This window comes from Hypomesus transpacificus, chromosome 8 (assembly GCF_021917145.1).
Source record: "Hypomesus transpacificus isolate Combined female chromosome 8, fHypTra1, whole genome shotgun sequence".
In the NCBI taxonomy this organism is placed as follows: Eukaryota; Metazoa; Chordata; class Actinopteri; order Osmeriformes; family Osmeridae; genus Hypomesus; species Hypomesus transpacificus.
Genome location: NC_061067.1, coordinates 4,318,640 through 4,337,267, shown reverse-complemented (window position 1 = coordinate 4,337,267; position 18,628 = coordinate 4,318,640). Strand labels below are relative to the sequence as shown.

Below are 18,628 nucleotides of genomic sequence, written 5' to 3'. Positions count from 1 at the left end.
GGAAGATTTTTATCAGGAAGATTATTTTGAAAGTTTTAACTATGGATTATGCTAATGCAGAATACGTTTGTAAAAAAAGAAATAATTACATCACTCAAGTCATATTAATACACATTTAGCATCATGCAATTGTAAATGTCTAGCTCTTTTAAGTTATTATAATGGTGTCAGCTTGGAAATAAGATATAAGAAAAGGCAAATCATTATTTAAAATATAAAATAAGCTTTCCTACAGACTTGATATCAAAACAATTTTTAACGCCTCCCTCTCCTGTCCTCTGTCCTCCTAGCTTTCCCTCTCCGTCTTCCCCTCCCTCTGCAAGGATGCAAGCTCAATAGTCTTCTACCGTGAAGGCTTGCATAAGGACCGTGGACCGTGGGGACGCGCATCACACAAGGAGGTCTGAGTGGGGCAAGACAGATACAGCCGAGATCGACCCGAGTTTTCTGACCGGAGCAAGTCATTGGTTCTTGAGACAAGACTAAAACACTTAAACTATGTGAGAAACTTTACCGTGCGGTTTTCCAGTTAATTTGGATAACTATGGTTTGCTACAGACATTGGTCTCCAAGCTGACATTTCATTAAGCATCCGATTGTGCAGGGCTTTACTCGCTCAACGTGATGGATACAAATGCATTCGCAGTGTTTAAACTTTTTATGATTGGAGTATTGGGTGAGTATTTCTCTCCATTTTATTTTTCTTGAATAATGAAACTTGACATTTGATTTATTTTGACAGAGGCTAGTGAGTTTGAGTTACTGGATAAAACGATTTTTAAAGGAACGTATTCTTGTCATAGGCCTTAAAATCAATTTACTTAGGCTATACAGTAGGTTAGTAGCCTAAGTCATTTTATGCTTCTTGAGGATGTAATAAAATAGGTCCTGCCAGACTGGTTACATAGTCAAGTTGTTAATGTAACATTCCCTTTTGATTTCATAGTATTTAAATCAGTAGATCACAGGAATTATAAGGAGCAACAGAACGCGTGTGACAGGGCTGAGGTAGCTGGATATGTAGCTGACAAGTGAATTGTAACGTGATTATTTTAACAGTATGAAGCTGTAATTAAAGCCGTTCACATTTATGCGTAGGTAAGCGTTTATATTTATCAGAACACACATGGATTGTTCAGGATTTGGTGATAATTCCCATGCAGAGGGAATGAAGAGTATTTGAAGACTTGTGTTCTAAAACATTCAAATATGCAGTTCCTGGACAACATATACCATAATAAATGATACAGTCTATTTTTAAATCACCGTCAGGGAAGTTACCTCTCAGAGGTTGACCGTTCCTTGGGGAAGGAATCTGTTATCTCTGGTATATAAAAACCTAGACGTTTTCTTTACCAATCCTTTCTCTCTTCCTTGAACTGGGAAATCACCAGTTTGACCTGCCTAGATCCTTCACAGCTGTCTAGTAAGGAACACGCTGTCACCAATTCAGCCATGCTAGATCAGGGAATACCTCAAGGAAGGCTGTAGGAAAGTATAATAATAAAATGTGTTCATTTGAGACGCTTTGATCCAAAGCTATGTACATTACAGGGGGGATTTGATCCTGCGACCGCAAAAAAAAAACACCTGGTACCTCTAAAAACAAAAGGATCTGATATACAACCATTTGTAACCCTGAATACATGTTTTAGAAAAAACATCCCTTAAGTAGTTAGTCAGTTTGTTTTTACAGTATCATGGAAATAAATATACATATATATATATATCCACAGTGTAAGACCCCTAAGTGATGATAGCAGGGGTGATCGGGGAAGCATGGGTCACAGTTCTGCTGGCGGGGTCCAGCCTGCTCCATACTCCCCTGGAGTCAAGCCATGTCCTGTAGAAGCTGCCAGAAGACATGTCTAAATACAGAGCCCTGTCAACAATCACACTGTGAGGATGTGCTCACTGTCAGAACTGGGACACAGGGCAATTCTTTTCAACAATTATATTATTATTATTATTGCGCATGTTATATTACATGATGTAATTGCACCACAACTGCGTGATATGATAACATTGAGGGGTCTAGTTTGCATGAAAGAACAAGTCTTATTTGTTGTTAGTAGGTTTGGAACTGCAGAAAATTCCCTTTAGCAATCCCTGGCATAGCTTTGGTGAAATATATTCATTTATTCATTGTTATTTTTTTATGATTGTCCATCAAACTTCTGAGTAAACAAACATTTTTACACTTGGATGCTACGGCCATTAGTTGGACAGAGTTTTTATTAAATCTTCTTCAGTAAGTTTTTTCTGGAGATGGATTTGCTGACTGACTCCTCAATGTAGTTGGCCCAGAAAGTTGAGGTAAAATCCTGAAAAATCCTGTATTCTTCTTTCAAAGACCTCATTCAATTTTCATGCTTTCTGAGTCCGCTTGAACTTGGCCCCTGGCTTGCCTTGAGGGAATGCCCTGGGACTGTCAGGAAACTCTTACCTCTGTCCCCTGAAGACAAGACACCTTTTTAACCTTTCATGCAGAATATTTCGTCTTGTCACAAAGAACAACTAGAATTCCCGCTCTCTGGGTAATTTGATTTTCAAGTAAGCAGCTGCTGGATAGCTTTGAAGAAAGGTTTGTGATTGACTGATTGGCTTGTGACACACTTGATGTTAGATATGGCTAGAAGACTGTCCCTATTCCCTGAACTTCATCACTGTGGGAGCATTGCTTGGACTCTCCTTGCCAGCCCTGTCATTTTAGAACTGGGTCCTCTATCTTCGCCCTCATTGCTCTCCCCTCAGGCTGTGACCCCTCCTCTCCTCCTCTCCTTCTTCCTCCCTGAATGTCTTACCCCTTCTCCTCCTACTCCTCCTTGCTCTCACCTGTCCTCCTCTTCATAGTCTTCAGCCAGACATCCCCTCTCAGACTCCCAGCAGCACAGCAGGAGGGCTCATCCATCTGATGTAGACCCACGCACCACCACTGGAGAGCAGGAACAGAGCAGATAGGCTGTATCAAAGGGCCAGGTTTCTAGAACAGCAGAGGGGAGCGGCATTCTGGAACAGTAGAAAGGAGCAGGGTTCTAGAGCTGCAGGGAGGAGTAGCGTTCTAGAACAGCAGAGAGGAGCAGAGTTCTTTAACAGCAGAGAGGATTCTCATGTCACTGGTCTTACATCCACCTGTTCAGTTAAAGCACCAGGAGCCACAATGGCAAAATCTCATCTGTGACAGGGCTATGCAGACCGGAGAGGCATGGAAATAGAGATAGTGCTTCCTGCTCTCTCTCTCCCTCTCTGGTGTGCGTTCTCTCTCTCTCTGTCTCTGGGTCGGTGTCAAGAGTCGAGGGCTATCAGTTTAAAGATAAACAGCAGAGCAGAACTCTCTCCACCGAGTCTCTCACTGCAGACACGCTCCTGACAGCTCATAGAGATGACAGATCTTTTTACAGCCTCAACAGAGCAGTGATTTGTAAAGGAAATACCGGTACACCAAATCTTTATTTAATTAATCGAATTCCTCTCTAATACATGTCTCTTTCTCTCATTATTTCTCGCTGTTACTCTCCTCAATGTCTCTCTCTCTTTATGGATCACTTTCTGTCTCAGATTTATTTCTCTCCCACTCCCTCATTCTTTTCTTAGCTTCCCTGTCTATCTCTCTCTCTCTTCTCTCTGCCCCTCATATCTGCCTCTCTCTGCCTCTCCTCTCCATCCTCCTCCTTGTTACCCCTCTATCTCCTTGCTTCCTCATTATTACACTCTCGCCTTTCTCTCTTTCTTGCCACCCCCTATTGCTCCTTGACAGCAGGGAAGAAGTTTTGAAGGCCAGAGTTACACTCCAGAGAGTTTGGTCCAGATAGATCAGCCAAAACGGAGGCCGTTTATCAATAGTTGGATTGTACTAACTCCGTCCACCATCGTTTTTGACCTCAGGTCACAAAGATCGATTTTCATTGCCATGACAGCAGCAACGCATGTCTTAACTATATCCAAGTACAAGTATAAGGATTCCTACGGATATCCTCTCCTCAAAAGACATGCCAGTCTGAATTCATTACAGTTTTGGGAGGGGAATTGTTGCCATTGTCTGATGTAACTACGCCATTGCTAAAGGGTCTGTCTGGTATTTGAAGTTGTTCTACTCGCGTCCTGCACGTAGCTGGTAAACATTCTGCCTTGGCTGATTCAAATAAGCAAGGCTTGTTTTCTGAAACATCAGTCCACTCGTTTCATTTAGGGGTGTTTTGAAGATGTGCGAAAACCAAGAAAAGGAAAAAGGGAAAAAAGAAAGAACACACAAATGAAGCCGCAAGATATATTTTAGTTTTTCTTTTGTCATGAATTAAATAGTTGGCCTTTGGTGTAAAGCTGCAGGGCCTGTTAAATGTAACCATGGGAGATTTAGAATGAGTCTTTAGAATGAGTCTCTCCGGCCAACTCAACATGCTACCTCCACGGTATTTATCTGTATTTATATACTTTTAGCGGTCTCCATTGATTAGGCCATACATACACATACACACAAACACACAAGCTGTCTTCAACTGTTGTCTAAAAATGGCCCATCACTCTTTTTGGAAAGTCCCTTCCTGCAGTATGTGACCATCATTCACATGACTTCATTCAAGTCTCTCTCTCTCTCTCTCTCTCTCTCTCTCTCTCTCTCTCTCTCTCTCTCTCTCTCTCTCCCTCCTCCGGCTATGTAGTTTATTTCTGTCTCCCTCCATCACAACCCCTTTTCCGGTGTTTGTTTGCCAAGTGGCCAGGGTCTGTTTCTGTCTGTCACATCCGTGTCACTCTTCAGTCCCCTCTACCCCTCTGCTGTTCCCCTCCAGGCATGCAGTATCCCACTTGGACCCTTCCATTTCTGTGGGACTTCAGTGGAATCTTCCATTCTGTCCTTGGATGTGGGGTGTCAATCATGATGTCCACCTGAGCTGACCCTCTTACTCGTATACATAATACAATATGTAATGGATCAGTCAGGCAGACCCTCAAACAGTCAGTTAGTAAATTGTCCAGGCAAGTGATTTAGTCAGTCAGTCTGTCAATCAGGCAGTTAGTCAGTCAACACGCATCCTGTATACCGTATAAACACAAAAGGCACACACTCAAACACATGCTCACACATATGCTGAGAGGTAAGCCTGCCTTGTCTCAGACCTGCAAGTCGATGGAGTATTCTTTGTCTAACATTAGATACTGCTTGACTTGACATTCAGGCGACCAAGGTGTCACCCAGGTGCCACCAGTCATCGCAACGACCTAGGGCAGCTTCAACTGACATTGGTCCATCAGTCACTGTTGCTATCACAACATAATACTGTGTGTGCAACACAACAGTGTATCTGAGAGGGAAGGGGAGGAGACTTCCTGGGTTTTTAGTACACTTTATCCATGTTCTCAACGCATTCTAAAGCACTCTACACTCACTCCTTATTGAACAGACTGTACCATTCTATTCTGTTCCCATTTCTATTATGTTTAAGGTTATCATAAAAAGAACCAATATAATTTTACAAAATAAAAAAGTTATGTGTAGTTTGACCTAGATGGTCAAACTGGACATAATCTGCTTCCCATACCATCAAGCTATCTCCAGGATGAGCTGTATTTGAAATCTGAAATGATCCCCTCCAAGACTAATCTCCTTGAGCAGCCCTAGTGACCTCATCCTGAGATTGTCTTTAGTTGCTGAGGTCTTGGTTCTGCGTTTGTGGAAGGGCCCTGGAAGGTCTGACTCAGAAGAAGATTTAAGAACAGACAGGACTTCTGGAGAGGATAAGGCTTCTGTATAGACAGCCAATAAGAAGAATATCAAAACACTTAGACCCCCTCACCCTTTTCCTCACCCAAACCTTCACCTTCTCCCTCATTCTGGTGACAGGCAAGCGCACTGAACTGCAACAATAAGAGGAATTCACATTTCAAAAATAGTTTGAACGCTCCTGTCATTTTGTGTCGTGTGACACCCAGTGAAGACAGACTATTTGCCAGGCTGTTGCACAGAGATTTTGAATAACTGTCAGTCGATGCTTTGTGCTCAGGGCTTAAGCTGGTCTGATGACAAACGCTTGTGTGATGAGTAGCAAACTCCGAGATCTGCAAACATACACTGGCTCAAAAGTCAAAGGCTTTAACTTCTAACTTAATCAGTCAAAAATTCATTTCCTGTGGGAGACATAGCCTCGTCGAGTCAGGTCTATGCTCTCTCACTCTGTCTCTCTTTCTCTGTACCCTATTCACAGTCATTTTCCCATGTACACCGGCCAACCAGATTCATGTGTCTCCTGGAGAGGCATGTTGTTATCGATCCTCTCTGGTTGTCTCTTTTGCCACTGGTCGTTGAACACAGGCAGGGGTGGTCAGGGAAAGCTAAGCAACCCCCCCCTCCCCACTTGTTCACAGCAGGAGGGTGAAAGGTAGCCAAGGTTATGGTAGGGAGAAGTAGGCCCCAGAGGGGTTACAGTAGGTGAAACACAGAAAACCTTTTCATCTTCACTCACAATAGCCAGGAGATTGATTGATTCGCCATGCCTGGCACAGTGGAGCCAATTCAACGGGCCACTAAGTGCCAGCCTGCCTACCCAGCAATAGCGCAGAAGTTAAATCAAGTGCACATTAAAGGGCTCGCTGAGATAAATTAAAGCTGAGTGACTTAACAGGGCCAAGCAATGTTCCCTGTACACCAGAGAGGAGTAGTTGTACTCTTTACCCTGAGAAAATAGTTCTGACGATGGCAGACATTTGATCAAAGTTATGTTCCCTCTGACAGCAAGGAGAACCAACAACAACTAAGATTAGGATGTGTATTTTTTATAAATTTTTGGGCAGCGGGACTGTACACCTTTTCAAAGATTTTGGCAAACGGAACGTGGCATCTGCTTGTCTCAGATCCAGGTGTTGTCAGTCACTCACTTTAGTGAACATCTGTTCAAGGTGGCAACGTACAAAAATAGCTGAATCTCAAAATATAATAGAGTGAGTGTATGGTCTTATATCTGTCGTATCCTTCTCTGTGTCTCTCTACTTCTCTCTGTTTACCTCTCCATCTCTTCCTCCCTATCAATTGAAATCAAAATGTAGTTGGCAAGTGAAGACATATTTAGAAAATTGCCAAAACAAACATAATATACAGTATACATACATATACAGTGCCCTCCAAAAGTATTGGAACAGTGAGGCGAATTCCTTTATTTTTGCTGTAGACTAAAAACATTTGGGCTTGACATCAAATAATGAACGTGAGACCAGATATCAACGTTTCAGCTTTTATTTCCAGGTATTTACATCAGGATCTGATGCACAACTAAGAAAATATCACATTTTGTTTGAATCCACCCATTTGTCATGTGAGCAAAAGTATTGGAACAGATATACTTAAAACATATTTAAGTGAATAAGACTTAATATTCAGTTGCAAATCCTTTGCTTTCAATAACTGCAGCAAGTCTGTGACCCATTGACGTCACCAAACTTTTGCATTCTTCCTTTTTGATGCTTTCCCAGGCTTTCACTGCAGCCTCTTTCAGTTGTTGTTTGTTTTGTGGGGTTCCTCCCTTCAGTCTTCTCTTAAGCAGGTAAAATGCATGCTCTATAGGGTTTAAGTCTGGAGATTGACTTGGCCAGTCTAATACCTTCCATTTCTTGCCCCTGATGAACTCCTTTGTTGTTTTGGCAGTGTGTTTTGGGTCGTTATCTTGCTGCATGATGAAGGCTCTGCCAATCAGTTTGGTTGCATCTTTCCTTAAATTGGCAGACAAAATGTTTCTGTAGACTTCCGAGTTCATTTTGCTGCTGCCGTCATGTGTTACATCCTCAATGAAGATTAATGAGCCCGTCCTAGAAGAAGCCATGCAAGCCCAAGCCATGACATTACCTCCACCGTGTTTCACAGATGAGCTTGTGTGTTTGGGATCATGAGCAGTTCCTTTCTTTCTCCAAACTTTAGCCTTTCCATCACTTTGGTAAAAGTTAATCTTTGTCTCATCAGTCCATAAAACTTTGTCCCAGAATTTTTGAGGTTCATCTCTGTACTTTTTGGCAAATTCCAGCCTGGCCTTCCTATTCTTCTTGCTAATGAGTGGTTTGCATCTTCTGGTGTAGCCCTTGTACTTTTGTTCATGAAGTCTTCTGCGAACAGTAGATAGTGATACCTTCACTCCTGCCATCTGGAGGTTGTTGCTGATCTCACTAACAGTTGTTTTAGGGTCTTTCTTTACAGCTCTCACAATGTTTCTGTCATCAACTGCTGATGTTTCTACCTGTTCGACGTCTGTTACTTAGTACACCAGTAGTTTTCTTCTTCTTCAGGACATTCCAAATGGTTGTACTGGCTATGGCCAATGTTTCTGCAATGGCTCTGATTGATTTTCCATCTTCTCTAAGACTCACAATTGCTTGTTTTTCACCCAAAGACAGCGCTCCGGTTTTCATGTTGTTTTCACCTCTGAATACAGTCTGCATAGACAAAACCTATCTTACCCAATCTGAACCTGAGTGTAGACATTCAGTGGTATTTATTGATTGAATAATGTATGTAATAGGACACACCTGGGCAACAAAACACACCTGTCAGTCATATGTTCCAATACTTTTGCTCACGTGACAAATGGGTGGGTTCGAACAAAAAGGTGATATTTTCTAATTTGTGCATCAGATCCTGATGTAAATACCTGGAAATAAAAGCTGAAACGTTGATCTCTGGTTTCACATTCATCGTTTGATGTCAAGCCCAAATGTTTTCAGTCTACAGCAAAAATAAAGGAATTGGCCTCACTGTTCCAATACTTTTGGAGGGCACTGTATGTGTACAAACACACACACAAACACACATACACACAAAGACAAATCTACACATATTCATAACATCTCTTTCTCTCTTTCTTTCTCTTTCTCTTCATCTGGACATTCTGTCCCTTGCTGATTACTTTTAGAGGTCCAGCTCTTGGTTAACCCAGACAGTCCTGCAGGAAATGACAGCATAGAAGATTAGAAGTTTCACTCTGGAGGAATTAGCTGGGCTAATGAAGACTTGCTCACAGAGAGAACACTGAATATTAAAACACTGTCACCAAGTTCTTTACTGGGGAAGATATTGAGAGAGAGTAAAGCGAGAGAGTTATCAGACTGACCAGACTGAAGTCACTCACCTCAATATCCCTTTTCTTTTGTGAGCACTTCTTTATAAAAAAATATGTTTCATTCTTTTATACAGAATTACATATTTTTCAGTTATGTGTTGAATTGTTCCGTTGCATATGAGTTTGTCAAACCTCTATTCCAATACCTCACTATCCACCTCCTCTGTGTCAGTTCAGAACTGATATAACCAGCCTCTCTGCAACACTGTGTGTGTGTGTTGTGAACTCCTGTTCACTCCTGTTCACAACACACACACACACACGTCACAAACCACTCATGCAGAGGCCTGCTCCACAGCACACAATAAACACACACATGCCTGCTCTGCACTCAACACGCTCACACACAGACTCACTCACATCCTCAGCATGAAGTGATTGCCAGTTTGGTGAGTATGAATATTCATGGGTCAAGGAGAGGCTCTCTCTCTTTGAAGACGAGAGGACAGTGAGATGACTCCCTCGACAGGAAGAAACTGTCTGGTCTGCTGGCTCCGCAAGGGGGCTCAGTGTGTCCAGACTGGGGGTGTTGAGGGTCGTGGGAGTGGATCCAAACCACCTCCACCACATGGTGTAACGGCAGGAGGAGCATCCTGGATGAGTCGGGAGGGATGAGTCTTGGCACGGGGGGGTGAATCCATTGACAGCTCCGGTGCCAACCCAGCCATGTTTAGATACCTGGTGCCAACGTTCAGGCAGGGAGCTGCCGATAGAGGCTGGTCCTAAGTGGATTACATGGTCACTAGTGGTGGTTTACATGGTCACTAGACATGTAAAGCAGTCGCATGACTCTGGGGGCAGGTCGTTAGTTTGCTGGAGTGTGACCTTGCGCTCTCTTCTTCTCGGATGTTGTCATCAACACTGCCATGCGAACGCCCTCGCCAAACCTGGAGGGGAGGGGGCGTCACCGCCACGTGAGTCAGAGGGGGCTGAGGATGTGTCACAAGATGGAATACGCCAGCTTCACAGACATCCTATCTACATACACATCAGAATCAGAACCCTGCATCCTGTAGAAGGCCTAGAACCACACACACAATCACATGCTGTACACACTTAAACACACACCCTTATTCTTAAACACACACACACCCTTGTACACACACAGACAGGCACACACACAAACACAGAAATCCAGAGTTTACCACGCATTTCACAGATTATATTTTCATGTTGTCATGGCACACTGAATTCCACTCATACATGTTACTGTAATATGAACTTTCTGTCTAGTGAAAAACTCTGAGGTGGAGAAGGTGAAGCCTTGTGTAATGTGACATTGATGAAGCTATATGTGGCAGTCTGGTTTCTACAACACTCAGAATGCATGTCCTTCTCCCCTCTATTTAGTATTGTGTTACAAGCCTGAGATGAGAATGAATCTTACCTTATACAGACAGCAGCACATGTGTTTTGTCACAGCAGCACACGTGTTATAGACATACTGTAAAGGCTATAGCTGTATGAAGAAGAAAAAAATGTATCAAGTCTTATTGTCACACGACTACCTGCCGTTGTTTGAACTTATCACTCTGGCCCATCTCCGACTCCTCTGCTTTGAACAGGATGGTATCCTGCAGCAGGAAGATGTTAAAATTAGCGTTAGCTGGTTCAACAACACTCCCTCTCCAGAGGGGCTTTCCCATGGTTTTGGTCAAGCTCATGTGTATTCCACACACTATATATCACGATATACTGGATATCACGCGTGTGATATCCAGCGAGAATTTACTGTTTGTGTGTCTGTCTCTGTATGTGTCCTTTCTCCTGTGATAAACAAGCACATAGCATGGGGTTAGCTTGCAGGTGTCATGCTGTGCTGTGTTGCTGTATGTTTCAAGCCCCTTAGTACAGGGTCTCAGGCAGAGTCTGGACACCATTCTCCTCCTCTCCCCACCACTCTCCTCCTCTCCTCTCTCCTCTCCTCTCCTTTCCTTTCCTCTCTCCTCCTCTCCTCTCTCCTACTCTCCTCTCTCCTCTCTCCTCTCTCCTCTCTCCTCTCTCCTCTCTCCTCTCTCCTCTCTCCTCTCTCCTCTCTCCTCTCTCCTCTCTCCTCTCCTCTCCTCTCTCCTCTCCTCTCCTCTCTCCTCTTTCCTCTCTCCTCTGCTCTTTACTCCTCTCCTCCTGTCCTCTCTCCTCCTCTCACCTCCTCTCCTCACCTGTCATATCCCCTACCTCCTCTCCTCACCTCTCATCTCCCCTATCTCCTCTTATGTCTTCCCCTGTCTTCTCCTCTCCCTCCTGGCTACTCCCCATTAGCCAACAGCTCTCTCTTTTCCTTTCCTCTCCACTCCCTGGGATCAAATCAGATGTGGCTTGGGAATTACTATTCTACCAAAGCAACGACAGTGGTAAATATTCATGTCTATCCCTACGAGAGGGGAGGGAGCACAGAGGAGAGGAGAGAGAAGGGAGAGGAAAAGGAGAGAGAGGAGGGGCAGTGGAGAGGAGAGAGAGAGGAGAGGAGAAAGGGCAAAGAGTTATAGTAAGAGTGGAAGGGAAAGAAATGTGGGGAGAGTGGAGAGAGTGGAGAAAGGAAGTGGTATATACAGTATATATTATATACAGTATGTCAGAAGGATATAGAAGGCTCAGAATACCGTGAATACCTCTTTACTGAGATTGTTGTTATGACTACTAACTGTCACTGTTTCTGTGTTTGTTTTGACAGTGAACAGCTGGACGGCGAGGGGCTTGTCAGGTAGGCAAGCAGGCTGCATGAGGAGACGGGGGGGTTGATGTTTGTGAAGAAGAGGAAGAGAGTGCATTTTGCTGTGAACCCTAACCTCCCCGCCATCCCTTTTCCTCTCTCCTTCCATCTTCCCCACAATGCCCTTCCTCCTCCACCCCTCCCTTGCTCAGCCACACACAACCTGAGCACAGAGCTGCTCCCTCATAGGTCCATGGTGCCATTGTGCAACGAGACCCACCTGCTGTGGACTATGGAGGTGTGTGGAGAAGGCTTCAAGAGGGAGATGGCCCACATAGAACCCCAGAATTGGTGCAACCTTACACACTTCATCAGGTAACCAATGAGGGTGTGTGTGTGTGTGTGTGTGTGTGTGTGTGTGTGTGTGTGTGTGTGTGTGTATGGAGGTAGGGGTAAAGGTTGGTTTGTATTGGTGTCTGAGTGTGTCAGTGTCTTCCAAAGCACAGAACATCCAGGGTGCACACACACACACACACGCACACACACAAGCCTAGACATAAACAGGACTGAACTCATCTGTATTCCCCCCTATTAGCACGCCCCCCCCATCCCTTCCTGTATAGAGACCTTCCCTACCCTTCCACTCCCTGGACTATCTGTGTAAACCATGAGTGAGGAAGCCAGGGGGGTTGGCATGAATGGCTGCTCCCAGATCCTGCTAATCCCAAGTCTACACAGCCTGGGTGACAGAGAGTTTAGATATCTTCCCTGCACCAGGGTTGCTGGTGTCAAAGACAGAGAGACTAAAAGCTACTCATCTATGACTCTGAGAACAGCTCACTGAGATGCAAAACGTATAATACTGTCATAGAATACAATGTTCAATGTTCATTGTTTTGTTTCTTGCTACCTCCACCACCCCAGCCTCCACCATTGGTTCAGTCTCCATCTGAGGGAGGAATGTGTATGGCAGTTCTCTGCCATGAATATCACTTCATCCTGTATCCTGTAATGATTTCATCATTCCTCACCACCAGTCTCAAGGGCCGGATGTCTTCAAACACTCTTTAAGCTTTTAACAAAGACATCAAACTGTGGCTTTTCTCACATCAAGCTGTGAAGTTTCCAGGTAGCCAGACCGTTTCTCTGGGTATATTTGTGGCAGTGAATACTGCTTTGACAGACAGAGTCCCACTCCCATTTCATCAATGTTTGTGTGCTTCTGTGTGGGAAAGGACCATCACAGCATCACCTGCATGCTCCTTCACCATTACAACTAGCTCCGTTGTGAGTCACTGTCTGAGCTGATTGCATGGAAGCGAGCTTCCCAGAAAGCTGTGTTAGTTTCTTTCCTGCTGAGGTCAGTGAAGGTGAGGGCCATTGGGAGCTGGGCAGAATAAGATAAATAAGTTCTCCTTAAATGGACTGTGAGCAACCTTTGACAAACTTGGGGGTATAACGATCAGAGTCTTTCCCTCTTTGTTCCTCTCTGAACCTCGTGTTACAAGGATAGAATAGACCCTCCAATAAGGATATACACACAGTAGACATACCACTTTTTGAAATATGGACACATATGCTACATTCACCAGATGCATCATTTTTAATCATGAAAATATCTAGAGAAATATGTTAGAAACAGATGTACAAATGTGCTTAAGAAATAGATTAATGGAGATGTTTTGAGCCTCGCTGCTCTGAGTTTTCTTAATTTTTTTGCCCACATCTTCCTCACAACCTTTATTAGCATGTGTGGGATACAGTATGTTGGCCTTTTCATGGTCATATTCATGTTCATTCTTAAAATATCCATGTTTATTCATTACTGCTCATGACTTCCCTACTCTGCTGTGTGTCTGGGGAGTCTGATAACAGAGGGAGAAAAATACAGGAATTGAAAGAGAGCAAGAGAGAGAAGCCGGGAAAAATGAGTGTATTTTGCACATGGTGGGTAGCGGACGAGCAAGGGCTTCAGCCAGCATGGCTTCTCCCCTTCCAACGAACATTAACTGATGGTCATTACTGATGGTGACTGTGTCCCACCAAATCCCCCTTTCTCCCCATTTTTCTCTCTACTATCTCTCTATCTCTCTTCACCTCTCACTCCATTCCCCCCTCCCTCCCTCCCTCACACTCTCATCTTTCTGCTTATCTCCCTCCAATTCTCTCTCTCTCCCTCTACCTCTGTCTTTCTTTCACTACCCCCCCCCCCCCCCTGCCACCTTTCCAACCAATAAATATCAACTGAAGGTCAACAGAGGTATGTCGAATTGGCCCAAAATGGCATCACAGTGGCCATTTATAAAATGAGAATCTACTGTCTGCAGAGTGAAGTCTCAACAATAGTACTGCAGAGCCAGTTGCAGTGCAAAGGTGGGGTGCTGGCTACAGAGGTTAAATCAATTGATTGTAAATTAAAGGGGATTTTTTTTTCGAGGCCCTCCACACTGATCTTAAGGGGGTGTTTATCTAAAAATGGTACTGCCATTGTCCATCAAAGTTATAAAGATGTTTATTTCTGAAATGAAATTATGTTTATAAACTTACATTTAGTTCTATTAAAATCAGCTCTCTCCCCTCTAAAACTCCTTGTTAGTGTGTGTGCGGGACACATAAGCCAATGTCAAGGGGATGTGTATGTTTATCTCTCAGACAGACTGTTGCAGCTGAGAACACACTTCAAAGGGGTTTCAACTATTCCCAGTGCTCTTTTCCACAGCACCCCAGACACATAGAGTATCTAGGGCTGCAGGACCATCTCCCCCACCATTCTCTCTTTCTCATCTCTATCTCCATCTCTCTCTTTTATTTTCATGTTCTTATTTTTGGCTTCTCTCTGGCTACATCAATGTCTCTTGCCAAGCTTCTTCACTTTACCATTTGACAATCTTTTTTCATTATTATACACACACTTTCTCTCTCTGTCTCTCCCCCATTTTATTTCCCAAGATCCTCTTGGGCAGAGCCTTCATATGTGAAACTGCAGAAACATTAATTTTCCCTGCTTCGATTCTTACTCATACATATCCTCTGGAGATTCCCCATTGCATTCTGACTCAACATTTATCAGCAGACCATCGTTACACAACAGCCAACATCATTTTTATTCAGATTTATAAGCCCATATAATGAAAAAATCGGGTGATTTAAAGAAAATGCTGAGCAACATTTCACATAAAAAAAACTAAATTAAGTAATTTGATACATTTTTTGACTTAATTTTTTAAGTTCACTGCGCTACAGTTTCAGTCGTTTGTTTTCAATAGGTTCTTCCAAAGTGTCCAGAATTGTCCACAAACCACTCACAGAAACCCCCCAAATCAATGAATCTCTAACCCCCTCCGTCACTGTGGCAAGTGAACATATGGAGAGTCCATACATCAGATTTAGTTTATTTGATTTGCAGCACTTAGCCAAAGGTCATTTGTAGCATGGATGGAGATTGACGACACTGATTGATGCTGTCTTGCGTCAAACTGGCACTCTATGACCACACAAATGGCTTAGATGGGGAAGAGGTTTAACGCAAGGCAAACACACTGGTTACTAGCTTGAGGATTTAACATCACCCCTAATCTGGCACACAGTTGTACTAGCTTTCTTATCACCTTCTGGTTCGATGTATGGTTCTCTAAAAGCTTGCTTAGCTCCTAACGTGACCAATGCAAGGCTCCATGTCAGTCTAGTGTGAAAAACAGGACAAAGTGTTTCTGGGTATAATGGGTTTGTGTACCGTGCGTGATGTAATGGCTTTAAGTGCACACCTTGTTTAAATGCCAAATTGGATCCTTATGGGACTGTCCAATGAGCTGTGAAGGATTTGAGGGCTCTGAAGTATAATCCAATGAGGTGTGAATGAGTGACATTGGGAACCAATAGAGTGCTCTAGATGGTGAGATTTCACCATCCAGGCAGTTTGCATGGACGGCAGTTTGACTTTACCAGTTAATATAAATTGTTCTTTTTTGGGGGCGTCAAGTATATTATATTAATAAAGACATTTCACTCAGGATGCCTCTGTTGCAGAGCGAAACTGCGTTATTTAAGCAGAGTACAGCTACTAGTTTCTAATACTTTGGAGAAAATAAACATTCTAAATTCATAATGAATTCATACTCTATCTGCAAAGTTCCTTTTTGCAGCGTAAGAACATTGCTGATGTCTGCCACTGCCATGCTTGTTTCAGACACGTTGAAACAGAGAGCACGGCTTCAGTTGCTAAGCAGCTAAATCCCACAAATAGGCTCTTTTCTTCTATTATCCCTTCAATCAGACATATATTTACTGAGATACAGACTGCTTGAGTCACAATACTGCCCCCTGACCTCAATTCACCCTGGTGCGGAGGTGGTTTGGAGACTATGACTTGGAGAGTGGAGCCCTGACTGGCTGGTTAAGGCATTGGCTTGGTCAGGTGAATGACTGGCTGAAAGAAAGAATCATAGAACACAGATCCATATTCCAATGAAAAGTTGTGTTACATAATGTTAACCCTCTCTCTCCCTCTTTCATTCCACCATCTCTCTCTCTCTCTCTCTCTCTCTCTCTCTCTCTCTCTCTCTCTCTCTCTCTCTCTCTCTCTCTCTCTCTCTCTCTCTCTCTCTCTTTGTCTCTCTGTCTCTCTCTCTGTCTCTCTCTCTTTCTCTTTCTGCCTCCACAGGCAGTACCACGGGTTCACGCTGTGTACGGAGAATAATGCAGTCAAGATCAACTGCTTCTGGCCCAACCCTCTGGCCGAGAGTTACATCATCCGCATCCACAAGCACTTCTTCTCCAACTGCACCCTGGAAAGGATCATCTGGGTGGACCCCCCGGACGACACCCTCACCATCCTCATCCTAATACCAGTCTTCCTAACGCTGGCTATGATCGCCCTGGTGGTGTGGTGTAGCAAGCGCAGTGACATCATGGCCTGATGGAGGAGGAGGAAGGGGAGGAGGAGGAGGAAGGGGAGGAGGTGAGGGCGAATGAGAATGAAGCACACCCTCTCTCTTTCTCTCATTCTCTCTCTCTGGTTCTAGAGCTGCTTGTGGCGTTCTAGAACCACTTGTTCAAAAACACCACTGACATTCTAGAACATGAATATGTATAAATGAGTTAAACAGAAAGTGGGACACCACAGACCATGACCACCAGGAGACACATTTCCTAAGACGGAAGGAGCTCTTCATTGGCCCACAGTGCTGAAAGACCTAACAGAGGAACACAACCGATCAAACAATGACATTTATTCCGCAACATCTTCCAATGATATCCATCACTATGACATTTACACTGCTCTGGATGGAGCAAGACTTGTACAGTATAAAGGATAACCTCTGCCCCAAAGGCATGAGGGTAGACAATGGGATCTTCTGTCTCTTGTGTTGTGATGTACCAGAGATCTGATAGGAACGGACTCACCTTCATCACTTCTCTGACATAGTGGGACTAAGACCCTTGGATGGGCCTCTGAGACAGGACTCTCCATGGCAGAGCTTTCAACAAACACAGGCTCACTGAGGCTCATTGAGAGTTGCCTCGTGCAGTTATTTCACCTCACCTGTGCCGTCTACTGTATCAACCACACTGTCCCCCTCTCTGTTGTTACACACCATGCTCTTTCTGTCTCTCTGATGCTGTCTTTGCCAACTCCTTCACAGGTCCAGCAGCCAGACCATGTGTCTGGAAAGGCTGTATCCAAGTACCATGACTACTGTCTGCATGCATCTAAAGGTCAATCTCGCTGGAGCCAAACCTGTCCATTCGGAGCACCTGTAATACCCCTTATATCCTTGTAGTAGATGACATGCTGGCGTTGGTGTATCAGACTGGCCCACAGCTTCATGTTCTGCTTATCCAATCCTGATGTATATTTCTGTACAGGTCAAATGTGAAACGCAAAAGTCATAGTCAACAAAAGTAATGTAAACAAATGTTTTGCCATTAGTGTTATCCCGCTGTTTCTTGTCACCATCTTATATTGACACAGGCGGTTAGAGTCAAAGAAAGTAATGCAGGCTCTGAAAATTTAAACAGTTATGAAAAAACTGAAGAAAAAAAACATGCAGACCTAGGAGCCCTGCGCCTGACTTTATGATTAGTCTTTTGTCTGGATTGTTGTCAGCTAACTAGCCGAGGCCCCATAGAGCCTGTTCCATAAACCTCAGCAGAGATTTCTCTGACGCTAATTGTGATTTAATCCATCTGTTAAATCGTTCCGTGAGTGCGGGTGGAAGGGTGGAAGAGAGAAAGCATCCATCACCGTCAGAAGCAGCCAAAATTGTTCGTTCAAAGACTGCGTTTGAGCTTTTCAGAGGGAAAAAGATTCTGTGGGGGAGTTTTGGCGTGGAGAGAACTATGAGATTACTGTATTTACTTATATTACTATTTAATGTTTTAATTAAATGATCTAGAATTAGACCTTATGTTTGATGTGATTTTCATTGCAGTGTAAGGGGCTTGTCACCAAGCCTTGTTACCTATCTGGGCCTTTATGTCTCTGTCGTCTAATGACAACACTGAGAGTGTAGTCTTTCCTCTCATTTAAGGCTTAGCTCCATAATGAAAGAGATGTGTGTGGAGAGGGAAGCATGTATCGACTCTTTCCTTTGGAGACGTGTCTTTTCAGGTGGCATCCCCTGTGGTTGCGGTGTTGTTGTCAAAGTCCATGGCTCGGAATTGAACCGTCAACCTTCAAGTTACGTAATAGCCCGATTCTCTAACCGCTCAGCCATCTGACCCCCCCTACAGCCCCAAATGGTACAGTCCCCTCAGACATGTATGGACAGCTTAATCACTGCCCTTTAGACAACAGCTCTGAATGATGTTGACATTGACGCTTTTGGGCTCTCCGGTTTGAGAGAATCGCAACGTCTATACAATGAGAAGTGCGATCATTATT

The 18,628-nt window shown here is 43.8% G+C and overlaps 1 protein-coding gene across 1 annotated transcript; it reads left to right on the top strand.

Moving 5' to 3' along the window:
* Window positions 1-354: 354 nt before the first annotated feature.
* On the top strand, window positions 355-18,147 carry LOC124470492 (receptor activity-modifying protein 3-like). Its single transcript, XM_047024409.1, has 4 exons — window positions 355-676; window positions 11,767-11,796; window positions 11,958-12,120; window positions 16,406-18,147. The coding sequence occupies exons 1-4, from the start codon at window positions 625-627 to the stop codon at window positions 16,659-16,661; spliced, it is 501 nt and encodes a 166-aa protein (XP_046880365.1). The 5' UTR covers window positions 355-624; the 3' UTR covers window positions 16,662-18,147.
* Window positions 18,148-18,628: the final 481 nt, after the last annotated feature.

Excerpts from the sequence above, each read along its gene's own strand:
- LOC124470492 (XM_047024409.1), top strand. The coding sequence starts at position 625 with ATGGATACAAATGCATTCGCAGTGTTTAAACTTTTTATGATTGGAGTA. Across the intron at positions 677-11,766 it reads TTTTATGATTGGAGTATTGG|TGAACAGCTGGACGGCGAGG; the intron begins GTGAGTATTTCT and ends TTGTTTTGACAG. Across the intron at positions 12,121-16,405 it reads AACCTTACACACTTCATCAG|GCAGTACCACGGGTTCACGC; the intron begins GTAACCAATGAG and ends CTGCCTCCACAG.